The 21,085-nt window shown below is 53.3% G+C and overlaps 6 protein-coding genes across 8 annotated transcripts; 4 read left to right on the forward strand and 2 right to left on the reverse strand.

Moving 5' to 3' along the window:
• The first annotated feature begins 14 nt into the window (after window positions 1-14).
• H257_13635 (hypothetical protein) lies at window positions 15-944 on the forward strand. Its single transcript, XM_009841216.1, has 3 exons — window positions 15-136; window positions 191-391; window positions 443-944. The coding sequence occupies exons 1-3, from the start codon at window positions 48-50 to the stop codon at window positions 570-572; spliced, it is 420 nt and encodes a 139-aa protein (XP_009839518.1). The 5' UTR covers window positions 15-47; the 3' UTR covers window positions 573-944.
• On the reverse strand, window positions 608-12,752 carry H257_13636 (hypothetical protein; the record flags this gene model as incomplete). Its single annotated transcript, XM_009841217.1, has 19 exons — window positions 12,245-12,752; window positions 12,004-12,192; window positions 11,720-11,800; window positions 11,561-11,656; window positions 11,132-11,506; window positions 10,575-10,813; window positions 8,528-10,522; window positions 6,638-8,472; window positions 5,766-6,564; window positions 5,452-5,710; window positions 5,343-5,398; window positions 4,814-5,066; window positions 4,387-4,752; window positions 3,802-4,074; window positions 3,405-3,688; window positions 2,509-3,256; window positions 2,282-2,464; window positions 1,736-2,025; window positions 608-1,394 (listed from the first exon to the last, which is right to left on the reverse strand). The coding sequence occupies exons 1-19, from the start codon at window positions 12,734-12,736 to the stop codon at window positions 608-610; spliced, it is 9,600 nt and encodes a 3,199-aa protein (XP_009839519.1). The 5' UTR covers window positions 12,737-12,752.
• A 612-nt stretch (window positions 12,753-13,364) lies between these two features.
• Window positions 13,365-15,785, forward strand: H257_13637 (hypothetical protein). The gene is made up of 6 exons (XM_009841218.1): window positions 13,365-13,845; window positions 13,909-14,262; window positions 14,331-14,796; window positions 14,957-15,287; window positions 15,349-15,466; window positions 15,526-15,785. Exons 1-6 carry the CDS (start codon window positions 13,391-13,393, stop codon window positions 15,749-15,751), a joined length of 1,950 nt encoding a protein of 649 aa, XP_009839520.1. The 5' UTR covers window positions 13,365-13,390; the 3' UTR covers window positions 15,752-15,785.
• Window positions 15,768-16,789, reverse strand: H257_13638. Of its 2 annotated transcripts, XM_009841219.1 has the most exons (5): window positions 16,687-16,789; window positions 16,537-16,626; window positions 16,465-16,467; window positions 16,308-16,379; window positions 15,768-16,248 (listed from the first exon to the last, which is right to left on the reverse strand). In XM_009841219.1, the coding sequence occupies exons 2-5, from the start codon at window positions 16,618-16,620 to the stop codon at window positions 15,916-15,918; spliced, it is 492 nt and encodes a 163-aa protein (XP_009839521.1). In that variant the 5' UTR covers window positions 16,621-16,626; window positions 16,687-16,789; the 3' UTR covers window positions 15,768-15,915. The 2 variants fall into 2 exon arrangements, with proteins under 2 accessions (XP_009839521.1, XP_009839522.1); XM_009841220.1 differs by having other exon boundaries at window positions 16,308-16,467.
• A 265-nt stretch (window positions 16,790-17,054) lies between these two features.
• On the forward strand, window positions 17,055-19,792 carry H257_13639. 2 transcript variants are annotated; one of them, XM_009841222.1, is made up of 10 exons: window positions 17,055-17,142; window positions 17,196-17,282; window positions 17,341-17,471; window positions 17,525-17,720; window positions 17,775-17,930; window positions 17,980-18,108; window positions 18,189-18,310; window positions 18,393-18,631; window positions 18,681-19,589; window positions 19,638-19,792. In XM_009841222.1, exons 1-9 carry the CDS (start codon window positions 17,107-17,109, stop codon window positions 19,511-19,513), a joined length of 1,929 nt encoding a protein of 642 aa, XP_009839524.1. In that variant the 5' UTR covers window positions 17,055-17,106; the 3' UTR covers window positions 19,514-19,589; window positions 19,638-19,792. The 2 variants fall into 2 exon arrangements, with proteins under 2 accessions (XP_009839524.1, XP_009839523.1); XM_009841221.1 differs by having other exon boundaries at window positions 18,681-19,792.
• A 7-nt stretch (window positions 19,793-19,799) lies between these two features.
• Window positions 19,800-21,061, forward strand: H257_13640 (hypothetical protein). The gene is made up of 3 exons (XM_009841223.1): window positions 19,800-20,476; window positions 20,534-20,705; window positions 20,757-21,061. The coding sequence occupies exons 1-3, from the start codon at window positions 19,961-19,963 to the stop codon at window positions 21,020-21,022; spliced, it is 954 nt and encodes a 317-aa protein (XP_009839525.1). The 5' UTR covers window positions 19,800-19,960; the 3' UTR covers window positions 21,023-21,061.
• The last annotated feature ends 24 nt before the right edge of the window (window positions 21,062-21,085 follow it).

Raw genomic sequence — 21,085 nt, forward strand, 5'->3', positions numbered from 1 at the left:
CGATTTGACAAACCACTCCGTCGAGTTTTGCAACCTTTGGCCAACCAATGTCGATAGTGGCGGCAACACTCGGCAACACCCCCAACCATGCCAAGTACACATGCACCTCCCGCTTTGCGTTCCTGAGGCTTGAGATGTACGTCAGTCATCCTCAACACGCGACGAGTTCCTGACTTCGTGATTGTCACAGAACCCTTTCCAATCCAAGCGCAGACAGTGCCGCCGTCGTGATCACCTCCACCACATTGAAGCTTCAAGTCGCATCCAGCATCAAGCAATTGTTTGGGACTGTTGGAGTGGCTACGCACAACTTCGACGTGTTGTCGGTGGATCAAGTACCAGGGACCCACGGCCAAGTGTCGTCGTCGGCCATCCTCCGCCTTCGTCAAGAGTACGTCTCCCCTTCTCATATGCGGTCACCACCACGTCACTGTGTACGTAGGTCCGTGACGCCTCTCTGGAGTGCCCTCGCATTGAGTACGAAATTCGACAAACTTCCTTGCAAGTACCACGTAACACAGGTCGCGTCGTCGCTGGTCGAGTTAGCCTCTGCCCGATACTTAACCTTGTAACCAACTACTCCTCCTACTACTACGACCTTATATTTCTATCGTGGCTGGTCGTCGGTGGTGTCGTTGAAGGTAAATTGATTTGGCCTGGACGGACGGGCTTCGTTCTGCAACGTCATAGGCGGCGTAGTTAGCTTAGCCGTGAGCAATTGCATCATGGAGTCCTGGGCGGCGGCCAGCTGACGCTGCAGCGCTTCCATTTCGTTTTGTCGTGCTCGCATGGCAACTTGGTGTTCGACCAAGTCATTCAGCGTCTTCTCCACCGAATACTGCTGCGACGACGCAGGCCCTAGATGGGGCGACGACAGTCCCTTGCCCCCCTTGCCATGGAAGTGGTCCCCTGGCATCCCCATCCGCTGCGCCGTTGGTCGAACGAGTTGAGACGCCGTCGGTCTGTCGTCAGTAGCATCACTAGGATGATGGTCGCCGTCATCATGCCTCCACACATCCCCCGTCGTCTGCGCCGCCGTTCGCTCCAACGCCATCGCACGGTGATTGGGAAAGAACGTCACGTCGAACCTTGCCATCTGCATGGCCAACGCCAGCTCCATGCCGTCGTACTCTGTCACAGGTTTCTTGTTGATGTGCACAAACAGACACAGGTAGTGCCACATGTTGTGCTCCATGTGCGTGTGGAAGTGGAACCCCCGCGCCGTGAGCCGGTCAAACGTGTAGCCGTCGATGGAGCAGATGAAGCATCGGTCGTGGAGCCCATCTAGCTTATCTTTGTGCGACGTTCGAATCGTGGCAAACGTGTCGACGATCAGGCCAAACGATATGTTGACCAAAATGATGATCAAGATCACATTGTACAGCAAGTCGTAGCTAAATACAAGCAGGTAAAGCATGAGCCTAAATCACACCTCACAGGTAAAACTATGGTACTACAGATATAATAATTAATACATATCTATAGCGACATCCCCATCACGACATGCAAATCGTAGTACGTTGAAGTAGTTTGTATTCACGACGAGCATGCAATATGTTGGCCCTATATCTAGTCAACGTGGCCAACGACTAATATCTATCCCCACACAGCTGTAGCTCAAAGACCACATGTATTTAAAGGACATGACCATCATGAATACTCGTAGCATCCAACGTGCACAAAGGGCTAGCTAGCATTGCAACAGGATCGTCATAATCGTCCTCCTCCTCCTTACATCATGCGCTGGTACGCAAGGGGGTCGGTGCCGCGCTCTCGGGGGACGAGGAACCCCCCAAGTCCGCCATTTTGCTTGAAGCCTTCATCCAATGTGGTAAGAAAGCACAAGAACAACGTCGAGCAGCGAAGGGGCGCGTCCGGGTTGGACTTGCGCTCGGGCGTGTAGTCGGGGCGAAAGAAATAAAACCCCACCACGGCAAAGATGTACACGACGAGGATATACAGCGCCACGAGGAGAAGCAGCGACCGCCCGGGGTACACGATGGCTTTGAGTACGTTCTTCAGGTCCTACAAACATGCAGCCAAGTACGATTGATTGATCTTCACAACAACATTTAAAACATGCTTCTCTTTCATAATAATAATTATTTTTTGTATATATATATATATATTAATCACACTTTTCGAAAAGAATTATTTGAATAAATAAAAAATAATTATAGTGTTGGTTTGAAATAAAAAATAAAAATATAATTATTTGAACGTTTATTTAGTATAATCGACACGAATATCAAAGGGGCCAATATGGACTGTAGTACTGTACTTGGGATCGATTCACGACGTCGAGCAAGTGAAATGCAAAGAAGAGCGGGTGCACGACCGTGCCAAGGATGGAGAATACCACCAGAAGACCGCTGTACACCATGTACGCATCCCCAACCAGGACCCACATCGTAGCGACAATGTTGAGGCCGACGCTAAACGGATGGCGACGTGGTGGCGTTGTCTACTTGCTCGTGAATCCTATATATATATATATATTATATATACCTCGACTCGATCCCCCAGCAATCGCGTTAAATCTTCAACGTCTGTCAGTGACCGTTTGTGGTGGTCATGCCGTGTGTCGGCCGTTGGAAACCGGTTCTCGATGGCAACATGCGAAGCCACCACGGCGCGAAGAGGACGTTTGTGCTGGAGCAGTTGGAGCTTCTTGCGCTGGTACCACCGGTCCATCACGAGCGGCGGCGCCGTGTGCACTGCATACAACACAAACAAGATCGAACACAAGATCACTTGGCACGTGCCCAAGATCCTCAGCACGGCGTGGATCTCACTGTCGCCGTCGTCGGGGAAAGCTGGCAACACGTAGCTCCGGATGTCCACAACAGGATCGGTGTCGCTGTCTAGCGCGCGAAACGTCATTAGCACGACACAGTTCAACGCTAGCGCCAGCACAAACGACAGCTTGCGCAAGGACGTGGTGTGCACTGCTAGCCGCGTGATGAGCCGCCGCTGCAGCAACTGACTGTGGTACTCCATCTCGTGCAGCAAAGTGGGCATGCGCGAGAAGAAGTCGGCGAGTTTGGACGTGCCGTCGCCGTCCGTGTTGATGGTCGCCTTGAGCCGCGCTTTCGACCGCTCCGTCAAGCAAAAACAGATCGGGTGCACCGGAAAATACATGTGCACCAGGTCGTGTTTGGTCCTGTCGTCGCTGTTGTCGTCGTCGTCGAGGCGCCGCCACAGAATTTCCACGCGACCGCATTTGTCCTGGAAGAACCGATACGCTTGCGCATACCTAGAAATATTATTGTTATTGGTTTTATGCTGGGGGTTTTATATATTGTAAGAGTGGTGATATTTCAAAGAAATGTAAACAAATCACTCGATCATTCTCGGGTTGAGCTTGCGGCGGCTAAAGGCAAGATGGACACAACAACACGTACAATACATCCTTTTGGGCGTCGGCCAAAGAAGTCGCTGGTTTCGCATGCGAACGTTTGGCGGCGGCGGCGGCAGTGCGCCGTGGAACCCCCAGCCATGTCAAGCATGACGACTTTTGAGGGTCATCAGAGTCTGCCATCTCTTGCCCCAACCTCCCGACTTTGGGCTGCACCGTTTGGGCCAGTTGGGGCTGGTGTTGCTTGAGATGTTGCATCAAAATGTGCAAGTTGAACCCCATGGTCAAGTACGCGTCGGTGCTGCACGCTGAATTGCCATCATAAGTGCCCTACGATGTCGCAGATTCCTCCGTCGTGTGAAAAATGTGTCAAAAATATTCGAATAGAACAAACACTAACAGATTACTACTAGTATTTAAATAATCAGTAGCAGTTGACCCACATCGTATTGCGTTAAAAAGTACGCATGTACTTGCACCAAGTTGTCTTTGATCGTGTCAAAGTTGAGTTCCGTGACCAGTCGGTCGTGAATGATAGCGTCCGTGCGGCCTTCAATCAAGCTCAACAAGGCAATCACAACGGACCCTTTAAGCAGTCGGACGCGGGCGATGGCGTCGGCGTTTCCCGTCGTCGGGGGAACCACGACCAGCAGCTCATTCACGGCTGAAATAAACTTGTAGTTGGCCACGCACTCTTGCGCGTCCAGGCACGGCCCCTAAAGCAAACAACAACAAATGAATAATCAATCCATCGACGATATCTTGAACAGGTCGTCTGATTGTCTATTGTTGTGTGTGTATTCTAATCTGGAGCAACGTGGAGAATGAATGTCGACACAACCAACATCGACAGAAGAATCGGTAATAGTATTTAGCCAATCAGATTGCAGGAAACCAGCAGCGTACCAATCACCACAGGACTTCTTTTTAAACACAAAATTCAGGAAACCAAGCATCGATCATCGATAGATTTGGCGTTTACAGCACAAAAGTAGTCCAGCTTTTGGGTAAAATGTCAATCAATATACCTGGCAGAACTCTGTGACAGTGTCAAACAGCTGCTTGAGAATGGTCAAGTTGGGACTGGTCATCCGGGAGTGTACTTCAAGAAGAAAGGTCGTCGTGGCTTCGACGAGGTTCACTTGGCCGTGCCACAAGGGCTGCGCTAGCAAAACCCGCTGGATCTTCAACACGTGGCCTTCGCACAGCAACTGCAGGAACCGGAACACGTGCACTATCGTGCGCGTGGGATCGGTCAACGACGACGACGAGGATGGGAACGAAGACATGACGGTGTCTGTCCACACATTTTGGCGGTGGGGGGGGCGCTTGATGGAAGCATACACGTCGACACTGTCGTCGACTTGGGCCTGTCGCCGCATCACATCCGTCGCCTAAACACGATTCATATGATATATATATATATACATTCGTAGCAAATATATATATATCTACCTTGTCAATGCGATGCTTGATGCGATCGAAAAAGCGCGTGGCTTTGCAGTCGACCCAAATATCGTAGAAATTGTCTTGAACTTTGGCGTTCATACCGTCCAAGAGAGCGATCCCCAACGCCACACACCGATCAAACACGAGTGGGTCGGTGGTGGAGCTGACGATCGTCACGACGAGCGACGTCAGGCCGAGGTGGTTGAGACGCACTTGCATGGCATGGCGCTGGCTCAAGTCTTGCGAGTTGATCATTTGGCTAATATATATATATATGTACGTAATAGAAGTTAGTACGTTGCTTTTGAAATATATATTTATTTTTGCATATGTCTAAAAAGAATAAATTATATACGTATGATGGTTGTGATTCTTATACGTTGTGCAATATTTTCTACAACAACAAAAAACAACCAATACATCAAATGTTTTAGAAACATTCAATAATATATATATATATATATTGAAATAAAAAAACACAGAAATATATATTTATACTAAAATATATTTACGACAAGATGAGAGAGATGCATACCTAAACACGTCGAGCAGGATCACACTGACTTTGGACAGTTTCGAGTACTTGAGCAGCTACGACGCTTCCTTGTAAAGTTGGTGCATTGGTGGACGACACAATACAGTACCTTGAAGTGTTCGACCAGCCTCAAGATAATGTCGTCGAGGGTGGTGGTGGTCTTAGGCAGATCCGAGATCGTCTCGCTCTCGTGCTTCATGGCAGTCTCCACCGATAGAATCCGTCGAATCATGTGGTGCAATTCCTCTTGCAACAGGTGCTGCGTCGCGCCGTCGCGCTGGACTGATGCGAGGTACCTGTCCAAGATGGCGGCTTCGTGGTCGATTGAGGCGGTGGCGACCACGATGACCTTGTCAAGCTGTTTTTGCCTACGCACATGTCGACGATAGTGTCCAAGTCCTTCTGCAGTTGAAGAAGTCGTACCGTGGAGTCCGACGAGGGGATGACGCGATAGCTTGACCTGGATGCTTCGAGTGGACGAAATACTTCTTGGCGGCATGCAGTCCAGGCCATGACCACCAGGAGGCCGCCATGGTAGACCCGCCTTTCGACTTGCGGATTGGAGAAGTCGTCGGCGGAAGGAGGACTGCATCGTGGATCACAGATAGCTTCTTGGCCGCAGCGGTCGTCGCACTGTGAACGATGGCGGCGGCGGGTTTTCGACCGGGAGGTACAAGGACTACTAGGTTGCCATACGTGTCGTACAGTTTTTGAATCAAAGCCAGTGGGCTCAAGTCGTCGTTCGCCACGACGTTTCCGAGAAATGGACGCTTGGTCCGACTGGATACGTCGTAGAAGAGCATTTCGAGTCCACACGCGACCACCGCCGCCCCTCCTCCTCTCCCTGCTTCATCCATGGGCGTCAGTTGTTTGTCCAGCACACGAAGCACCTCCAGCAGCACGTCTTGGTCGTCCGCGGACAGCGCATTCACCGTGGGCATCGTCAGCGCCATGGCTAACATGACGTACACACTGGCGTACATGTCCTTTCCCAACGCCGCTGCATGATGGTGCATGAGCATCAAGTGGAGCGCCGGCAGCAGCAGCGTAAACACCATCACAAAGCTATGGCTGGCCACTTCGCTGGCCAACGGACCTTTGTACGAGGCCATCGTCACGTCCACGTATACGTTGCCGCCGTCAAAGATAACATACGGCTTGGGGGTTGTTAATGAAGCCTCGCTGTCCATCGACGCCAGCGCCAGCACGTGGCTACAGGTTGCTATTCGAACAAATTGTTGCAACGATCGATCGATGGATGGATGATGTAGATGGTAGATTGAAGGGGGCCTTACATTGAACGACGAGGGTGCCCACCGTGTGCAAGAGCCTCGAGAGCAAGGCATCGTCCAGTGGATGCTCGTTGAAGGCGTCGCACGTCAAGTAAATATCGTTCAACGCCCCGACCACGCCCGCTTCGAACGGGTGCAGCCACGCACGACCGTGTACTAACGTCCTGCTGCTTCTGGTCGTGGTCCTACTTGACAGCGCCTCGAGTAGACTTAGCACTTGGTCAAACGGCGTGACACCTGCACACAGGAGCTTCAAGCGCATGTCCTTGCCTCGGGCGCAAGCCACCACCAAGCCCGTCCACTCGGTGTAGATCGCAAACGTCTCCACCATGGCATCCTCCCTCCCGCCGCCGTCGTCGTCGTCATGAAGGTGCTTGAACACGATCCCGTGGCACCGACGGAAAAAAGCCAACAGTGTGGGGGACTGAAGTATTTGGGACAAGACGAGCGTTTGGTTGTCGACGACGGGGACGCCGTGGCAGTGTACTATGGCGCGGAGAAACGCGGCAAAGCGGAGTCGAATGGGAGGAGGCTGGTGGGCGTTGGGGGCTTTGTTGGCGCGGACAGCAACGTCGGTAACCAAGAGCGACATGAATGCCGAGAGTACTTTGACAGGCACGGACTTGCACAGTGGCATGTGGTGTGTGTATATCGCTGCAATCAACGCTTGTGCCTCGGGCAATTCGTCCACAAACTCGACAAAGCTGGCAACGTGGTCGGCCAGAAACGATTGGTTGACGACGTTGTCGACGCACATGGCGAGCAAGAACGTCATGCCGTGCGAAAACACGCGGCGGATGGCGCGCTGCTGCTGCTGTACACTGCAGTGTATGGATTGGTGGGCGTGGGGGCTGTCGACGCTACTGGTGTCCACGGGGGGATGTGTCGCTACTGACACTGACGACGGGAACTGCATCTTGAAAAAGTGGCTCCCATCGCGCAGCATGTTGATCACGGTCTGCATGGCGTCCAGATTCCGAAGCAAGCGCTTCGTTTCCACTTGCGACCCCCCTTTGGGGGGGTGATGGCTATGCCTTTGTACGGGGGGAGCTACAGGAGCTGCTCTAGTCGTCGTAGCATCGCCCTCGCCAAAGGTCTTGTCTAGTGCAGCAGACGCGTCTTGGCCGACGTTCAACGCTGCCGTGAGGGTGTGGAGCAGTTGGCACACGTGGTCGGCCACGTCATAGTCGGCCGTGGATGTCAAATCCATCCACACTTCGGTGGTTTCAGCCAGCTGGCGCAACCGATCCATGTCGGTCTTGAGCTTGTCGTAGTTTTGCACGGTGTGCTCGTCCACGATCAGCAGCACGTTGTTGAGGGCTTTGATCACTTGATCGTGCTGGTTGAATTGCTGCAGGAGCAGCTCCAACGCTTTCGACACCAACGGCGGGTGCTCGTACATTAACGCTTGCAGCAAAATCGTATCCAGTGGCCGATGGGCCAGCGACGAGAGCGCAAACGTGTCCGCGATCATCGTGGAGGGCATCACAGGTGTTTCCTGGACCTCGGAGGGACCTCTGGATGTGCCCCAAAGCGTCGAAATCCACCACGACGATGGCGGCGGCGGTTTGGGTTTCGTCTTGTCAATCGTTGTTGGGGGTTCCTTGCTCGAGGCCAGCACGCCCAGCACGGTCGAGATCTGATGGTCCAGCCGAAATGTGTCGATATGCAGCAAGATCGCACACACTTCGTCTTTGATCTCCATCACCACTTGATTCCACTTGGTCATTTTGAATTGGGATGGTGGGGACGACGACGACGACTGTGGACGTGACGGGTCGCGTACGGCCGCCGTCCACATCCGCGGCCTCAAATCGTGGTCGTTCAACGATTTGGATCTACTTTATCGAGTCATGACATGTAAATGCATACCACAAACAGACGGCTTCTTACTCAACTCGCTTGGACGGGCGACTGCTATACTGGCGCTCGATCGAGTCGCGGCGGATGCCTTCGTCCAGCATGTTGCCTTGTGTGTGGTGAATAATGTCGTTTTGAGCATTCAGGTCAAATCTGGTCGACTCGGACGACCGTTGGAAGACGGGCGAGACCGCCATGGTGCCATCCGAGGGGGCCCGAAACGACTTGGAGGTGGGGGGCGTAGGAACGGGATGATGGGGGGACAACGAGTCGGTCCGGCAGTCGAGCAGCCGTACGAGGTGCTGCACCAGCTGTGACAGCGTGTCCAGCGTCCGGAAGAGGCCACACTCGACGAGCTTCTTGCACGTCCGCAACACGGCCAGAAGCATCGTGTTGTGCGGAAACTCGGCAATCACGATGCGTCCGTCCGTCTTGCGCAGCTGGCCCACGACCAACTCGCGGAGGTCGTCAAAGAACAGCCAGTCTTGGGCAGTGTACCACACATCTTGCGCCATGGGGATATGTTTTGTGGCCGTGCTACTGGCGTCCACGTCCTTCCAAATGCGCGTGTAGTTCGGACTTGGCACTGGTTTCAATGGCTCGCAGTCTACGTGCACAACAAGTAACAGGTTGAGCAGCACGGCTCGAATCGACCGGGATAAGGTCGAGTCCTGGACTGTCGCCAGAAGGCACGAGCGAGGAAACTTGTCCTTGAGGCTGTGGATGCACGTGTAATTGCGGTCTAAACACAAAGCGCTGTACAGTTGCAACAACCCGTAAAAGTACGGGGCCAGCGTCGCGTGATGGCCATGTTCGTAGTAGGCTTCGTAAAATTCGTTCATTGGCGTCCACGAGCCCCCTCCTTGTCCGTCGTCCGGAGCATGGGGAGACGAAGGCGGGATGCAGATTTCAAAACCACGCCCTGACGGGAGCGGCCGCGACTCGAGCAGCACCGCGCCTGCGTACCCGTGTACCGGATTGAAGAGCAGCTCACAGATCTTTTCTTGGATCTTGGGGATGGCGTGGCCGTCCTCGCTGCACAGAACGACAAGGAATTGCAAGTACCGCGCCGACTTGCCTTTGGTTTTGATCAGGTGGAGAAAATGGCGAATCAGCAACGAAAACGACGCCAGCGACGACTCGGACAGGTACAGCTTTTCTTGGATGAGGTACGCCAGCGGCACGGACGCTAGGAACTGATGGCCCAAGAACTGCACGAGCACTGGCATCGCCCGCCGACACGACGCTGCGTCCGCCGCCCGCGAGCTGTAAAATATTCGAAACAACAGCACATTCACTTCGCAAATCACGTGGTTCAACGCGTGCATCGACGAGAGGGAGAGGCGAAAGCCTAGCGGAGGCGGCAGGTCGCCAACGGAGGACGACACTTCCGAAGCAGTCGTGGAGCCATCCTTCTGGGGGTTCGATTTCTTGTCGGGGCTGTCCAACGTCATGGCGATGCCGCCCACGTCATACGGAATCTCGTCGGGATTGTGTGTCTTATCAATGTAAAACGAAGACACGTAGTCGAGGGTAAATGGTCCCCCAAAGAGCGCGAACGGGGCTTGGAGCATATCCGTCAGCAGCGCCACGTAGCGGTGTTGCCACAGAAGCGCCTGTCTCAGCACCGTCATGTGATCCAGTCCCTGGGCAGCATCGCTGACAGTGAACCGCTTCAACCCGTCCAACGCCCGGCACACTTGGGCAAACAAGACGGACGAGTCGGCCGGGGGGGCTGTCGGGGGGTCTCTAAAATACGCCACAAATCTGTCGAACACACTTTTGTATGACACCAGGACCAGCGTGTTGTCCATCTCGGCCTGCGACACCGGTACGATCTTGAACGCGTCTTGGTCCTGCGCGTCCGCCAGGGCAGTCACGCGACATGTCGATATGTGACGACGTTCGTCAACGTCGTCGGCTAGCCGCTCGTCTTCCAAGTGGTCCAGCTCTTGTGACGAGGCATGGATGTATCGACTCGAGTTGAGATGCAGCAACTGCACGGCACTATGAAGCCCCACCGACGAACTACATCCCCACAACAACGTGATTTGGAGGCCAAAGGAACGTCCCCACGTACCGCGAGTCCCCCAGAGTGGTGGGGCACAACACGAACGGTTCTGGCTCTCGCTGCAAGCACACAAAGGTGGCGTCGGGACTAGTAGTAGTACTAGAGACACCAAGAGGAGGAGGAGGAGCCGCCACGGCCAAGTACAAGCCCGTGACGACATGCCGAAGGTAGATGTGGTGCGACCACGTCAAGACCCCGCCTTGAAACGACGTCGTCCGTTCCACTTCCCACAACGTCGTTGGAGACAGCTAGTCCATAGTAATAGAAACCCTCGGTCATAAAGAAATTCAACGAGGAAAGCAGAAGTATTATATTCAACCATCGACGTAACCAAGTGTATTGACAAATCGACGACACAAGGGTGTAGTTTATCAGATTGCAAGAAACAATCATCAACATAAAATTAGTGTGTGAAAATAAATTACTGTGATTGCCACCACCACAGGATTACTTACAAAATTCAGTAATTACAACGAATCGATCAATCGATTTGGCGAATCGGCCAAAACATTTACAGTGCGACTGGTAACTGGAAATACTGCAGTATTCAGGACTATAGTATTTACCATTTGATTGGGATCGTCCAACACGGTGGTGCGTTGCGGCGACGGCAGATGCTGGTCGCCGGCGGCGGCGGGGTTGTCCATGGTCGCTTGAAGGCACACGCGATGTCGCGGCTGGCTGCCTCCGAGCCACGAACTCAATTCCAAGTGAAACAACCGGACGCAATGGCCCGCCTTGAGCAGCCCTTGGCTAAAGTCCTGCTGATATTTGTCCACTGTCGACACGTGCTTGTTGGTTACGTCGAACGGAACTACGCGCCACTGCGACGTAAACGACGACGACGCCATCACGAGAGCTGCCGACTCGGCCGACGCCTTGCGGTTCGACACGTACAGTGAGTACATTTTGTGTACTTTGTCTGCACTTGTCAACACAACCTGCACCCAACCCTCGTTATACGAACACCCAAGACCCCGACGACTGTACTGTACCTGATCGATCAACTGCACGGGCTCTCCGGCCTTTCGTAGCTTGAACCGTGGCATGACGGTAAAATGCGACGACGACGACCCAGAACTCAACTGCACCTAAGTTCAACCCACCAACGTTTCCACAAACCACCATCGTTTGCATGAGTGCTTGATTACTACCTCGACGCAATCAGCCGCGGTCGTGGTGGCAGAAGCCGTCGACACAAACAAGCCGCTTTTAATATGGCGCAGCTGGATCACCTGTACATAGTAGCAACATTGGGACGTTGAATATATATATATATGTATATATATTTGTGACGTTGAAAAATAAAATAAAAATATATGTATATATATTTGTGACGTTGAAAAAAAAATATATATATATATATATATGTATATGTATTTGTGACGTTGAATATATATATATATATATATATATATCACGTTGTGCAGATTTGGACCTGTCCATATTTGACGGTCGTGCCGTGCAACTTTTGGTAAATGTTGCTGTTCAATCGCAGCTCCGAGTCGCATTTGAACTTGAGGTCCGCAAATATCGCGGCGTCCGTTGTGTCAGTCTGGTGGTGGTGGGATGGGGCTCTGGCATCATGGAAACGAATGGCGGCGTCATACGACATCTTTGGAAGGACCTAACAAAGACGATTCATGGGACGACGACACCTAAGAAGAAGGAGGACGTACCTCGAACAAACAGTCCTTGAAGTGCGTCGACACCAACTGGCACGACACATTCACCGCGCTTTGGCCGTTGGATGTCATCGCTCGGTCCACGGCGTCCAGCGCATGCTTGGTGTGGACCGCCAGCGGTTCCATGCGCAGCTCCGACGTGTTGAGACCTTCGGATGCCAGCAGCCCCGACCTGTCGATAGACATCCACGACACGACCATCCCATACGCCAAATAGCACGCAGACGATGCCTTGACATGATGCGCTCCGCCGTCCCCTATTGAGGACGATGTTGACGAGGACGAGGAGGCTTCGCGGTCGACGCTGGCGGGCAAGTTGCGAGGGGACAGCAAACTGTACGAGCTCGCGACGTGGCTGCTCGGGTCTGTCGGTGGTTGACTGGCACGCATCGCAGGAGACCGCAACGGCATCGCAGAGGCTACGATGTTGGCATCGACGCTCAAATTGCGGCGTTCCCGATTGCTTTTGAGCCGCGGAAGGGACATGGTTGATAATCCGAGCGGCCTGCCAAGTAACAAGCGGTTTCAAGCGTAACCGCCTCAACTGCCACCACCGTTCAGGTAGAGTGTTCAGCCACAGAGCTACCCCCGTCAAAGGTACATCATCGTGTTTAGCGATTGTTGTGTAACTGAGTGCAGAGCATTGGAGCATGAGAGTGGAGGGGTACATAGCAGGCAACGCATTCCATTCCGCAATCATTACGACGTCCGTCCCGCCATAGAATAGTGACAAACCCAGAGTTACCTCTTAAAACTAGTTGTGGAAACTGTAACATTTAATACATTATCCGTACAATTGGGCAATTGTATGGAATTCCATTCCGTACAATAGTTCACAATGCTGTTGGGGGAGTGTCGACGACGTACTGTATATAGCACAATTCTACGAAGCCGTGTACTTTGTATACGGCTTCGCTGCTAGTGATGAAGAAGCAGGTGCATTTAGGTACTAGTATACATTATGGTTATCGAATGTTCACGATAACTATTTAGGCGTTGACGGTACGGTTTTGTAGCGTGTAGGAACTCGTGATTTTGTAACGAGAGTACTAAAAATAGTGTGGAATCTAGAGCCTTGACAGTGAACATCAATTTGCACAGTATTTACTGTTAAACAAATAACAGAAAATCGTCGCGAAGATGCCGTCGTCGTCGACGCAAGTGCTTGGGCCAGCATGGTTTGCCGACGTCAAGTCGGCTACAGCCGGCCCTCCGTCGAAGAAGAAGGTGGATTTCGATCGAAGCGAGTTTGTCCGTCAAGTGAAGGCCGCGATCGAGTCCACTGGCAAGGTGAACGACCCAGGATTCGTCCGCGAGGTCAAGCGTCGCCGCGACTTCGCCATCGACCTGGTCCAAGCCTACCCGCACTTTTCCGAAGCACAGTCACTGCAATTGCTTTTGGGTCTTGCCGTCGACTTGGGCAGCCAAGACATGTCGCTCTTGGTCCGATCGCTGCCGTCCATGTTGCGTGCGCATTTGGTTTTTCAAGTACTCGCGGCCGCCCTCGGCTTCAACCCGCCCACCGACCTGGAGACGTACAAGCACGTAAAGCGAGGCCTCGTGCCTCTTCCAGAGCAATTCTTCTTGCTCATCGGGTAGCACATCGTGCACACCGCCCCTTCCACGCTCATCCTGGCGTCATCATATATCATCTCTAGGTCTGTGCCGTCGGGGTATTCGTTCGTGCTGCAGCTGCGGAGCGACCTCGCGTCCTGCGTGAAGAAGTTCCGCGACGCCTTATCCGACCACGAACTGCACGCGCTCTCATTCCTCGACAAACTCATGCGCGACCTCTTTGCCACCCAGACCGGCGTCCACTTCCGACGCATCGAACTCAAGCCCGACAACCGCGAAGTCCTCCGCGTGATCGTACAGAACGAGCGCGTCCACGCCATGCGCTCGTTCGACGACCTTGCGCGTCGCCTCAACGGACCGCGGCGCCAAGTGTTTGGGGTGTTCCACAGCAACATCTCACACCTGCCGCTGGTCATCGTCGAGACCTTCTTCACAACGTACTCCATATATGTTTGATATAACACAAAATCAACAACAGCCTCTATAAAGAAGATGGACATAATAGGTACATGCCCACGGCCATCGATGCCATCCTCGAGCCATCGCCCGTCCATCACGCTACCGACATGGACGCCGCATCCCTTCACCGCCCTCCACCCACCTCCAGCCAAGAAGCAGACACGCATACACATCATCATGCACACGACGACGACGACAGTCTTCCCACGCACGGGGTGTTTTACTCCATCTCCAACATGCACGTGGGGTTGCGGGGCCTCAACTTGGCGAGCCATCTGCTCTTCCTGACCATCACGCACTGCTCCAAGCTGTACCCGTCCATCCACACATGGGTCACGCTGTCGCCCGTGCCGACGTTCCGCGCTTGGCTGCACGCGCAACTGGTCGCGGGCACGGCGTCGCTCTCATCCGACACCCTGCAAACAATCGAGCAAGAGTTTGGAGTCAACAGATTTGCTGCCCCCAAGTGGCTACTGGCCCAGCTCGACACCCACAACACAAGCCCGAGATTTGTACGTGGGTTCTCTTGTGTGTGTATATGTGCTGCAGCCTCTGATTCTGATTCCCCTCGTGGAGTATTTCGTGTGTACTGCAGGATGTCTGAGTCTGATTCTGATTCGAACGCCTTCCCTCGTGGTATTTCGTCCATGTCTGATTCGACCGAATATGTAGACCGCGCTCGCCCGCCGCGTACTCGTGCGGCTGTGTGCCACGTACGTTTGCTTTGCCAGACAAGTGGCGACCCACAAGATCATCGACCCCGTCGCCAACTTCCACCTCCAAAACGGCGCCCAAGTCGAAAGCGTCAACTTCCACGCGGACACGGCCGACCGCGGCGTGTCCTTTGGCGTCATGATCAACTACAAGTACTCGATGCACCTTGCCACGGACAACACGTCCATCTCGTACCAGCGCGACTCGACCGTCGCCGTCTCGCCGTCGGTCATGCCGCTCCTGATCAACATGTCGCCACCCCACCACCACCACCACCCGTTCCTCCAAGGTATTGATACAAACCTCAAAAAACCTCAAGTGTCTTTAACGTCCGTTTTGATTTGCCCTAGCCATCCAAGACCTGGACCACAACAAGAAGCATGACATTCACGTTCTCGCAACCCAATTCGCCAAAGGCACGACCATCTTGCGGCGCGGCCAACTGCCCGACGCCGTCTACTTTATCTGGTACTGTTACATCGTAGTACTATATATCGCGAATGATGCGACCACTACATCGCTTGTAGCCTCGGCCAAGTGCGAGTCGATACGGTCCCGTCCAGCATCCTCGCGCAAGGCCAGTCGTTTGGAGACGCCGAAGTCGTCAACGGCGAGCCCGTCCGCTTCAGCGTCGTCGCCATGTCCGTGTGCCATGTGCTGTTTGTCCGGCATAAGGACATGGTCACGTTACTCGACTTAGTTCCTTCCCTCCGACCAGCAGCACCACCCACGAGGATTGACAGTCGACTGTAATCGCCAACACAACATGGGACGTCTTGAATATTGGGTTGTTCGTGTTGATTTGTTGTTGCTACGACGTCCTACTTCCTATTACCTAACCACATACAGGGCCTTTGCACCACCGAGGTGTGGTAGCACAGACTCCAGCTACCTATACATATGCATGATGATGCCGTCTAAACAATCTTCTCCTTGTCGATGTTGCCGCCGCCATGAGCAGCCGCCGCGGCAGCCATCGCTTCTTCGCGGTCAAGCGCGGCGATTTCTTCCTTGGTCAAAAAGCGACCACCAGGCCCGCGGGGTCGTCGCATCGCATGCTTGTGTCGCGATGCGTGCAAAAACGCCTTGCGTTGGCGCGCGTTTCCTAACTTGGCTTCCAGCTTTGCCCGTTGCTGTCTCCGAACCATGATTCGATGGTACTGCTTGGCGTTCACGTAAACTGGCTCTTCTTCGACCATTTCTCCTCCACCAGGCAGCGGCATGCGGGAAAACATGGCTTGCGAATGCATCTATTATGGAGAAGGTCAAGTCAGTCTCACCAAACGACAACGAGGACGTGACAAGGTACCATGTAGGGGGGCATGATCATCATGCCGTTGCCGTACATTGCTCGGACTTGTTCGCTGTTGGGTTGTTGTTGCTACACGAAAGAACACAGTGAGTGTCATGGCTCAACGCAACATCATCGGCGTCGTCAGCTCGTCGTGTTGGTTCAGGCCGCTTACCATCTAGACACAGACCCAGCGTTAGACGACGACTCACTCATGGAGCGACGGGGTGGTGGGGAGTGACCGTACCATTTGGAGGTATTGCTGCTGTTGTTGTTGGTACAGAGCCAATTGGGCAGGGTCGTAGGTGGCGGCGGTAGCTTGGGTCTCCATGGCGATCTACGATGTCTCTCGGTGAGATCTCGTTGCATTGGCTAAGCCCAGCCAATCTCATGTTACCTGGACGGAGATTGGGCGTTCTAATGGAGCGATTTGACTTGCGCAGAAGAATGGAAACTGGCGAATGAGGTTCACGGACGCCGAAATAGCCAATCGACGCCCGCCCCATACAAATTCCAAGTCAGGTCCCCCTCGCCAAATTCGAAACTACAGCCCTACCCCTCGCCCTATTTGAACTTTCAAACGACGAAAGCCGGATACCTGTATCCGGACCATCGCCCCACGCGTGTGTTCACATGCGTTCATTTGTGGTTATATTAAAATGCCAGTTTCCATACAAACGATACGTCAACATTAAATGATCAACATATTAATACGTTTGTGTGAATCCATCGTTCGTTGAAGAGAAAGTGCAATCATGAAACGGTCACCTTATTGTAACCGACTGCGACCTCGATTTTACCGACGGGTTGGGCGACCATGCGCAAGATCGATGTGTTGGACAACGAATCTCTGGTGCGGTATCGTCGTCTTCATGGACTCGTGACGAAGCTGACGTCGCACTGTAGAAGCTCTTGGCTAGCGAAGACAACTCGAGCAAGTTTGCCGTAGATGCACACCACCGCGGCATCCAGCGCATAGGAGATCTCTCACAAGTGCGACGACACCTTTCCCCCGTTTGAATCCTCTTACTATCATATATAATCGTCGTAGATGGCACGACTGTACTCTTTGGATGTGTCGTTCAATGAACTCAAGGTGCTGGAGAACTTGCACACGGCCAAAGATCTGAAGGAACTCAAGGCGTACAACAACAAACTCACGTCGTCGGCGGGTCTCAAAACGTACACCAACGTTTTTCACCTACCTACTGCATTTACACTGCGTATGGTCACAGGAACCAAGCCCTGGAAGTACTCATGCTGAGCGACAACGCCATCGCGGAGATCTCGTCGGACTTTACAGCGCTCTTCAAGCTCAAGACTCTGCATCTGCACGGGAACACGATCACACGCATCGACAACCTCAAGACGTGCAGACACTTGACGTACTTGGACTTGAGTCGCAACCGCATTGCCGGCGCGTGGTCCAACGTAGGGGGCAAAAAACCATCGGTCATCCACTATCAACCTGGACGATTGCTGTAGGCTTTGCAATCCCTCGCGGCGCTCGAATATGTGAACGTCAGCGACAACCAAATCACGTCCATTGGATCCCTTGAAAACCTCAAGAAACTCGAAGAAATCAACCTCGGCGGGAACCTCCTTTCGTCGCTCAGTGGGAATTACCCCCCCAATTTGACTGTACAGCCCCCCCACATGTTAAGTGTGTAAACGATCAACATTACATTAGACGCTTCGTGTCGACCGCAACAAATTCGCAGACCTTTCGACGCTGCCGCTGCTGCCCAACTTGAATGAGTTCTACGCCCAAGGCAATCTCCTCACCGACATTGCGGCGGTGGTTTCGCGCATGCCGCAGGTAGGTACTCATTGGGGCTAGGTAACTGTGGATTGAGTACATTTGCTCTCCCTCTGTGTACTCATCATATGTTGCTGCAGTTGGAATCGATGGACATTCGGAACAATCGCATTCGAAGCCTGGGAGACGTTGTTATATTGGCGCAGCTGTCGACCATTGAAGACTTGTGGATCCGCGGTAATCCCTGCGCCCTTTCCGATTCGTACGACCCCCCTCCCCTCCTTGCACTTGGTGCATCGTAGAAGTATGTACCTACTTTATAACGGCACCTCCTTTCGAATTAGGTACCTCTCGGACTTTGCCGCTGCATTCCCCACAATTCAATTCATCGACGATCTGTCCCGGCAGCAGATCCAAGACGCCCCCAACCCCCAAAAGTTGGTGGCAGCAGCGACTCGCCCCCCCAGCACGGGGCGGCCGGCCACGCCCTTGCTGCGCCCGTCGTCGTCGAGCTCGTCTTCGTTGGCGCGACCCACGACCGCCGACGGCCGTCCGCTGTTCTTCAAACCGTCGACTCGAGCAGGTCCGGTGGACTTAGTGATTTCATGGAGCGGATTTCAAGGATGAATTAGGATCACAAGCGAAGATGCTTAGTCCAGCCGAAGTGGAGAAAGCCCAGAACGACGTGCGCGACCGACTGCATAAACTGCGCCACCTCATGGGGAAAATGTGTGGACCGGATAAAGCGGCACCGTCCAAGGGAGCCGCCGAAGTCCATCGTCATACTGTAACGTCTTCGCAAAGGAAGACCAAGACTGTAGGCGATACTATGCACGTGCGTCCACTTGTCGTACCTGCTGATGCTGAGATAACCACCGATGAGTCGGAGGGTATTGCCTTTATTAACCAAGACACGGACCAGCGAGTGGAGACCAGGCCTCGTGATGACAATGTAGTAGTGACCAAAGTTGAGGAAAATCGAAAAACTCTGTCACAGGCACGAGGACAAGCCAAGACGAGCGACATGGGGACAGACCCCCTCGATGGCATTCCGATCCGTCCACCGACGTCGCATGGATCCACGCGGGAAGGCGAGATTCAAACCACCGAAGGGGGGTCCACGAGTTTTGTGACGATGCTGCAAGTCGACGACGAGAAGGACGACAAAGGACTGGGGGTGCGTGACATGGTCGTCGAGCCATCAGCGTTGGAGAGATCAGGAACGTCGTACGAAGATGCGATGAAGCTACATTTGGCATCGGCGCTGAAGGCAGAAGACATCGAAGTTGACGTGGGGGGTGAATGGATGAAGGACACGTTGGGCGAGGAATTGCCTCGAGTGGAGCCATGGCGACGGGCGGAGCAACGATCTCGGCCGTCGGCCTCTGAACGTGGAGGTTTTCGCCTCTTTCGTATCCCAGAAAGCGCTCGGCGCTTCATGCAAGGAGCCACGAGCGCTACATGAACCGGATCCAGGCCGGCTGTTCGTGTCGACGAAGTGGATGTGTAGGAGATTCATGCATGCGACGTTAATCATAAAGGTAGTAGATGTGCATATATATATTGCGACTAACTAAGACATGACGAAGCACTACGGAGCCCTCATTGCATCCACTCATCGGCGCATTCCACATCCAAAGGCGTTGGTTGTCGGCCCTTTTGCCACCTGAAACAAGAACCTTCCAAATCATATTCGGAATATTCTAACGGTGTGGTAAAAGTAAAAAAACTAGCTTTAACCTGGTTGAAATTCGTGTCAAACTGGATAAAACGTTGGTGCTCCATACCACGTTAAATGGTTGCTCTTTGCCAGGTTGACGAATGGCCAAGTTTGGCGGAATAAGCTCGTGGCAAAACTGCGAACAAAAGCAACTTGGCAAGTTATCAGCGTGGAATTGGAAGGTTTCGCCTCATGTCAACGAAAGAGCCATCCATGACGCCAGCCAAGAAGCATCCGGCGGTGGCCGTCGTCGCCGGCGCAATTGCCGGCGGCATTGAAATGTGCTCGATCTGGCCCATGGAGATGATCAAGACGAACCTGCAACTCGGAACGATGAAGTCCCACTACACGAAGATGCTACCAGGTTTTCGATACCACATTCAAACCGGCGGGGTGCTGTCACTGTATCGCGGCCTCGCCCCCGTCCTCGTCGGGTCACTCCCCAAGGCCGGGTTGCGTTTCGGAGCGTTCGACTCAATCAAGCAATTGCTGGCCGACGAACATGGCCAGTCGACCCCGTTGCGCAACTTGGCAGCGGGGATGTCCGCTGGCGCGATCGAAGCCATTTTGGTTACCACGCCCACTGAAACCGTGAAAACCAAACTCATTGACGCCAACGCAGGCATGCTGCACGGGATCAAGAGAATCCTCGAAACTGACGGGATCCGCGGGCTATACCAAGGTCTTACGGCCACCATCATGAAGCAGGTACCTACCTGCCTCGGAGGTGAACCTCGTCTTTTGTTAAACAAGTTCCACCCGTAGGCCACCAACACGGGGCTTCGGTTCATGTGGTTTTCCGAGTACAAAGCTCGCGTCCCGGACTTGTTGGCTCGAAACGGCGTCAACTATGACACACTCTCGCCAGGCGAGTTGGCCATCGTGAGCTTTGTCGGTGGCATGACAGCTGGTATCTTTAGCACCTTTGGCAACAATCGTACGTCGTTGTGAACCATCGAATTGGTGTGGTCTGACCAACATGACTTAGCATTTGACGTGGTCAAAACCAAGATGCAAGGCCTCGAAGGCGCGCGATACCCCAACACATGGGACTGCGCAATGACCATTCTGAAGCGAGACGGCGTCGCGGGGTTCTACGCAGGCGTCGTGCCCCGCCTTGGTCGCGTGATTCCAGGGCAAGGCATCATATTTATGTCGTACGACACCATCTCCATGCATGTAGCCAAGTACCTTGACGATGGAACGAATAAGGTCACTGTGAACTTGAGTGGCGTCCAGTCGAAAGTACGATAAAAACGTCAATTCCAAAAGTATTTGGTTTGATATATTTGGCGACGCCTTTGCAAGATCCAAAAT

The sequence above is a fragment of the Aphanomyces astaci genome (genome assembly GCF_000520075.1).
Source record: "Aphanomyces astaci strain APO3 unplaced genomic scaffold supercont1.50, whole genome shotgun sequence".
Lineage (NCBI taxonomy): Eukaryota > Oomycota > Saprolegniomycetes > Saprolegniales > Verrucalvaceae > Aphanomyces > Aphanomyces astaci.

What these genes read in the sequence shown, in the direction of transcription:
- H257_13635 (XM_009841216.1), top strand. Translation starts at nt 48, where the DNA reads ATGTCGATAGTGGCGGCAACACTCGGCAACACCCCCAACCATGCCAAG. An exon ending in GCGTTCCTGAGGCTTGAGAT is followed by an intron (nt 137 to 190) that starts GTACGTCAGTCA and finishes TGATTGTCACAG; the next exon opens with AACCCTTTCCAATCCAAGCG. An exon ending in ATCCTCCGCCTTCGTCAAGA is followed by an intron (nt 392 to 442) that starts GTACGTCTCCCC and finishes CTGTGTACGTAG; the next exon opens with GTCCGTGACGCCTCTCTGGA.
- H257_13637 (XM_009841218.1), top strand. Translation starts at nt 13,391, where the DNA reads ATGCCGTCGTCGTCGACGCAAGTGCTTGGGCCAGCATGGTTTGCCGAC. An exon ending in CAATTCTTCTTGCTCATCGG is followed by an intron (nt 13,846 to 13,908) that starts GTAGCACATCGT and finishes TATCATCTCTAG; the next exon opens with GTCTGTGCCGTCGGGGTATT. An exon ending in GACGCCGTCTACTTTATCTG is followed by an intron (nt 15,467 to 15,525) that starts GTACTGTTACAT and finishes CATCGCTTGTAG; the next exon opens with CCTCGGCCAAGTGCGAGTCG.
- H257_13638 (XM_009841219.1), bottom strand. Translation starts at nt 16,620, where the DNA reads ATGGAGACCCAAGCTACCGCCGCCACCTACGACCCTGCCCAATTGGCT. An exon ending in TGATCATGCCCCCCTACATG is followed by an intron (nt 16,249 to 16,307) that starts GTACCTTGTCAC and finishes TCTCCATAATAG; the next exon opens with ATGCATTCGCAAGCCATGTT.
- H257_13639 (XM_009841221.1), top strand. Translation starts at nt 17,107, where the DNA reads ATGCGCAAGATCGATGTGTTGGACAACGAATCTCTG. An exon ending in TCGTCGGCGGGTCTCAAAAC is followed by an intron (nt 17,472 to 17,524) that starts GTACACCAACGT and finishes GTATGGTCACAG; the next exon opens with GAACCAAGCCCTGGAAGTAC. An exon ending in ATTACCCCCCCAATTTGACT is followed by an intron (nt 17,931 to 17,979) that starts GTACAGCCCCCC and finishes ACATTACATTAG; the next exon opens with ACGCTTCGTGTCGACCGCAA.
- H257_13640 (XM_009841223.1), top strand. Translation starts at nt 19,961, where the DNA reads ATGTCAACGAAAGAGCCATCCATGACGCCAGCCAAGAAGCATCCGGCG. An exon ending in CGGCCACCATCATGAAGCAG is followed by an intron (nt 20,477 to 20,533) that starts GTACCTACCTGC and finishes TTCCACCCGTAG; the next exon opens with GCCACCAACACGGGGCTTCG. An exon ending in TAGCACCTTTGGCAACAATC is followed by an intron (nt 20,706 to 20,756) that starts GTACGTCGTTGT and finishes AACATGACTTAG; the next exon opens with CATTTGACGTGGTCAAAACC.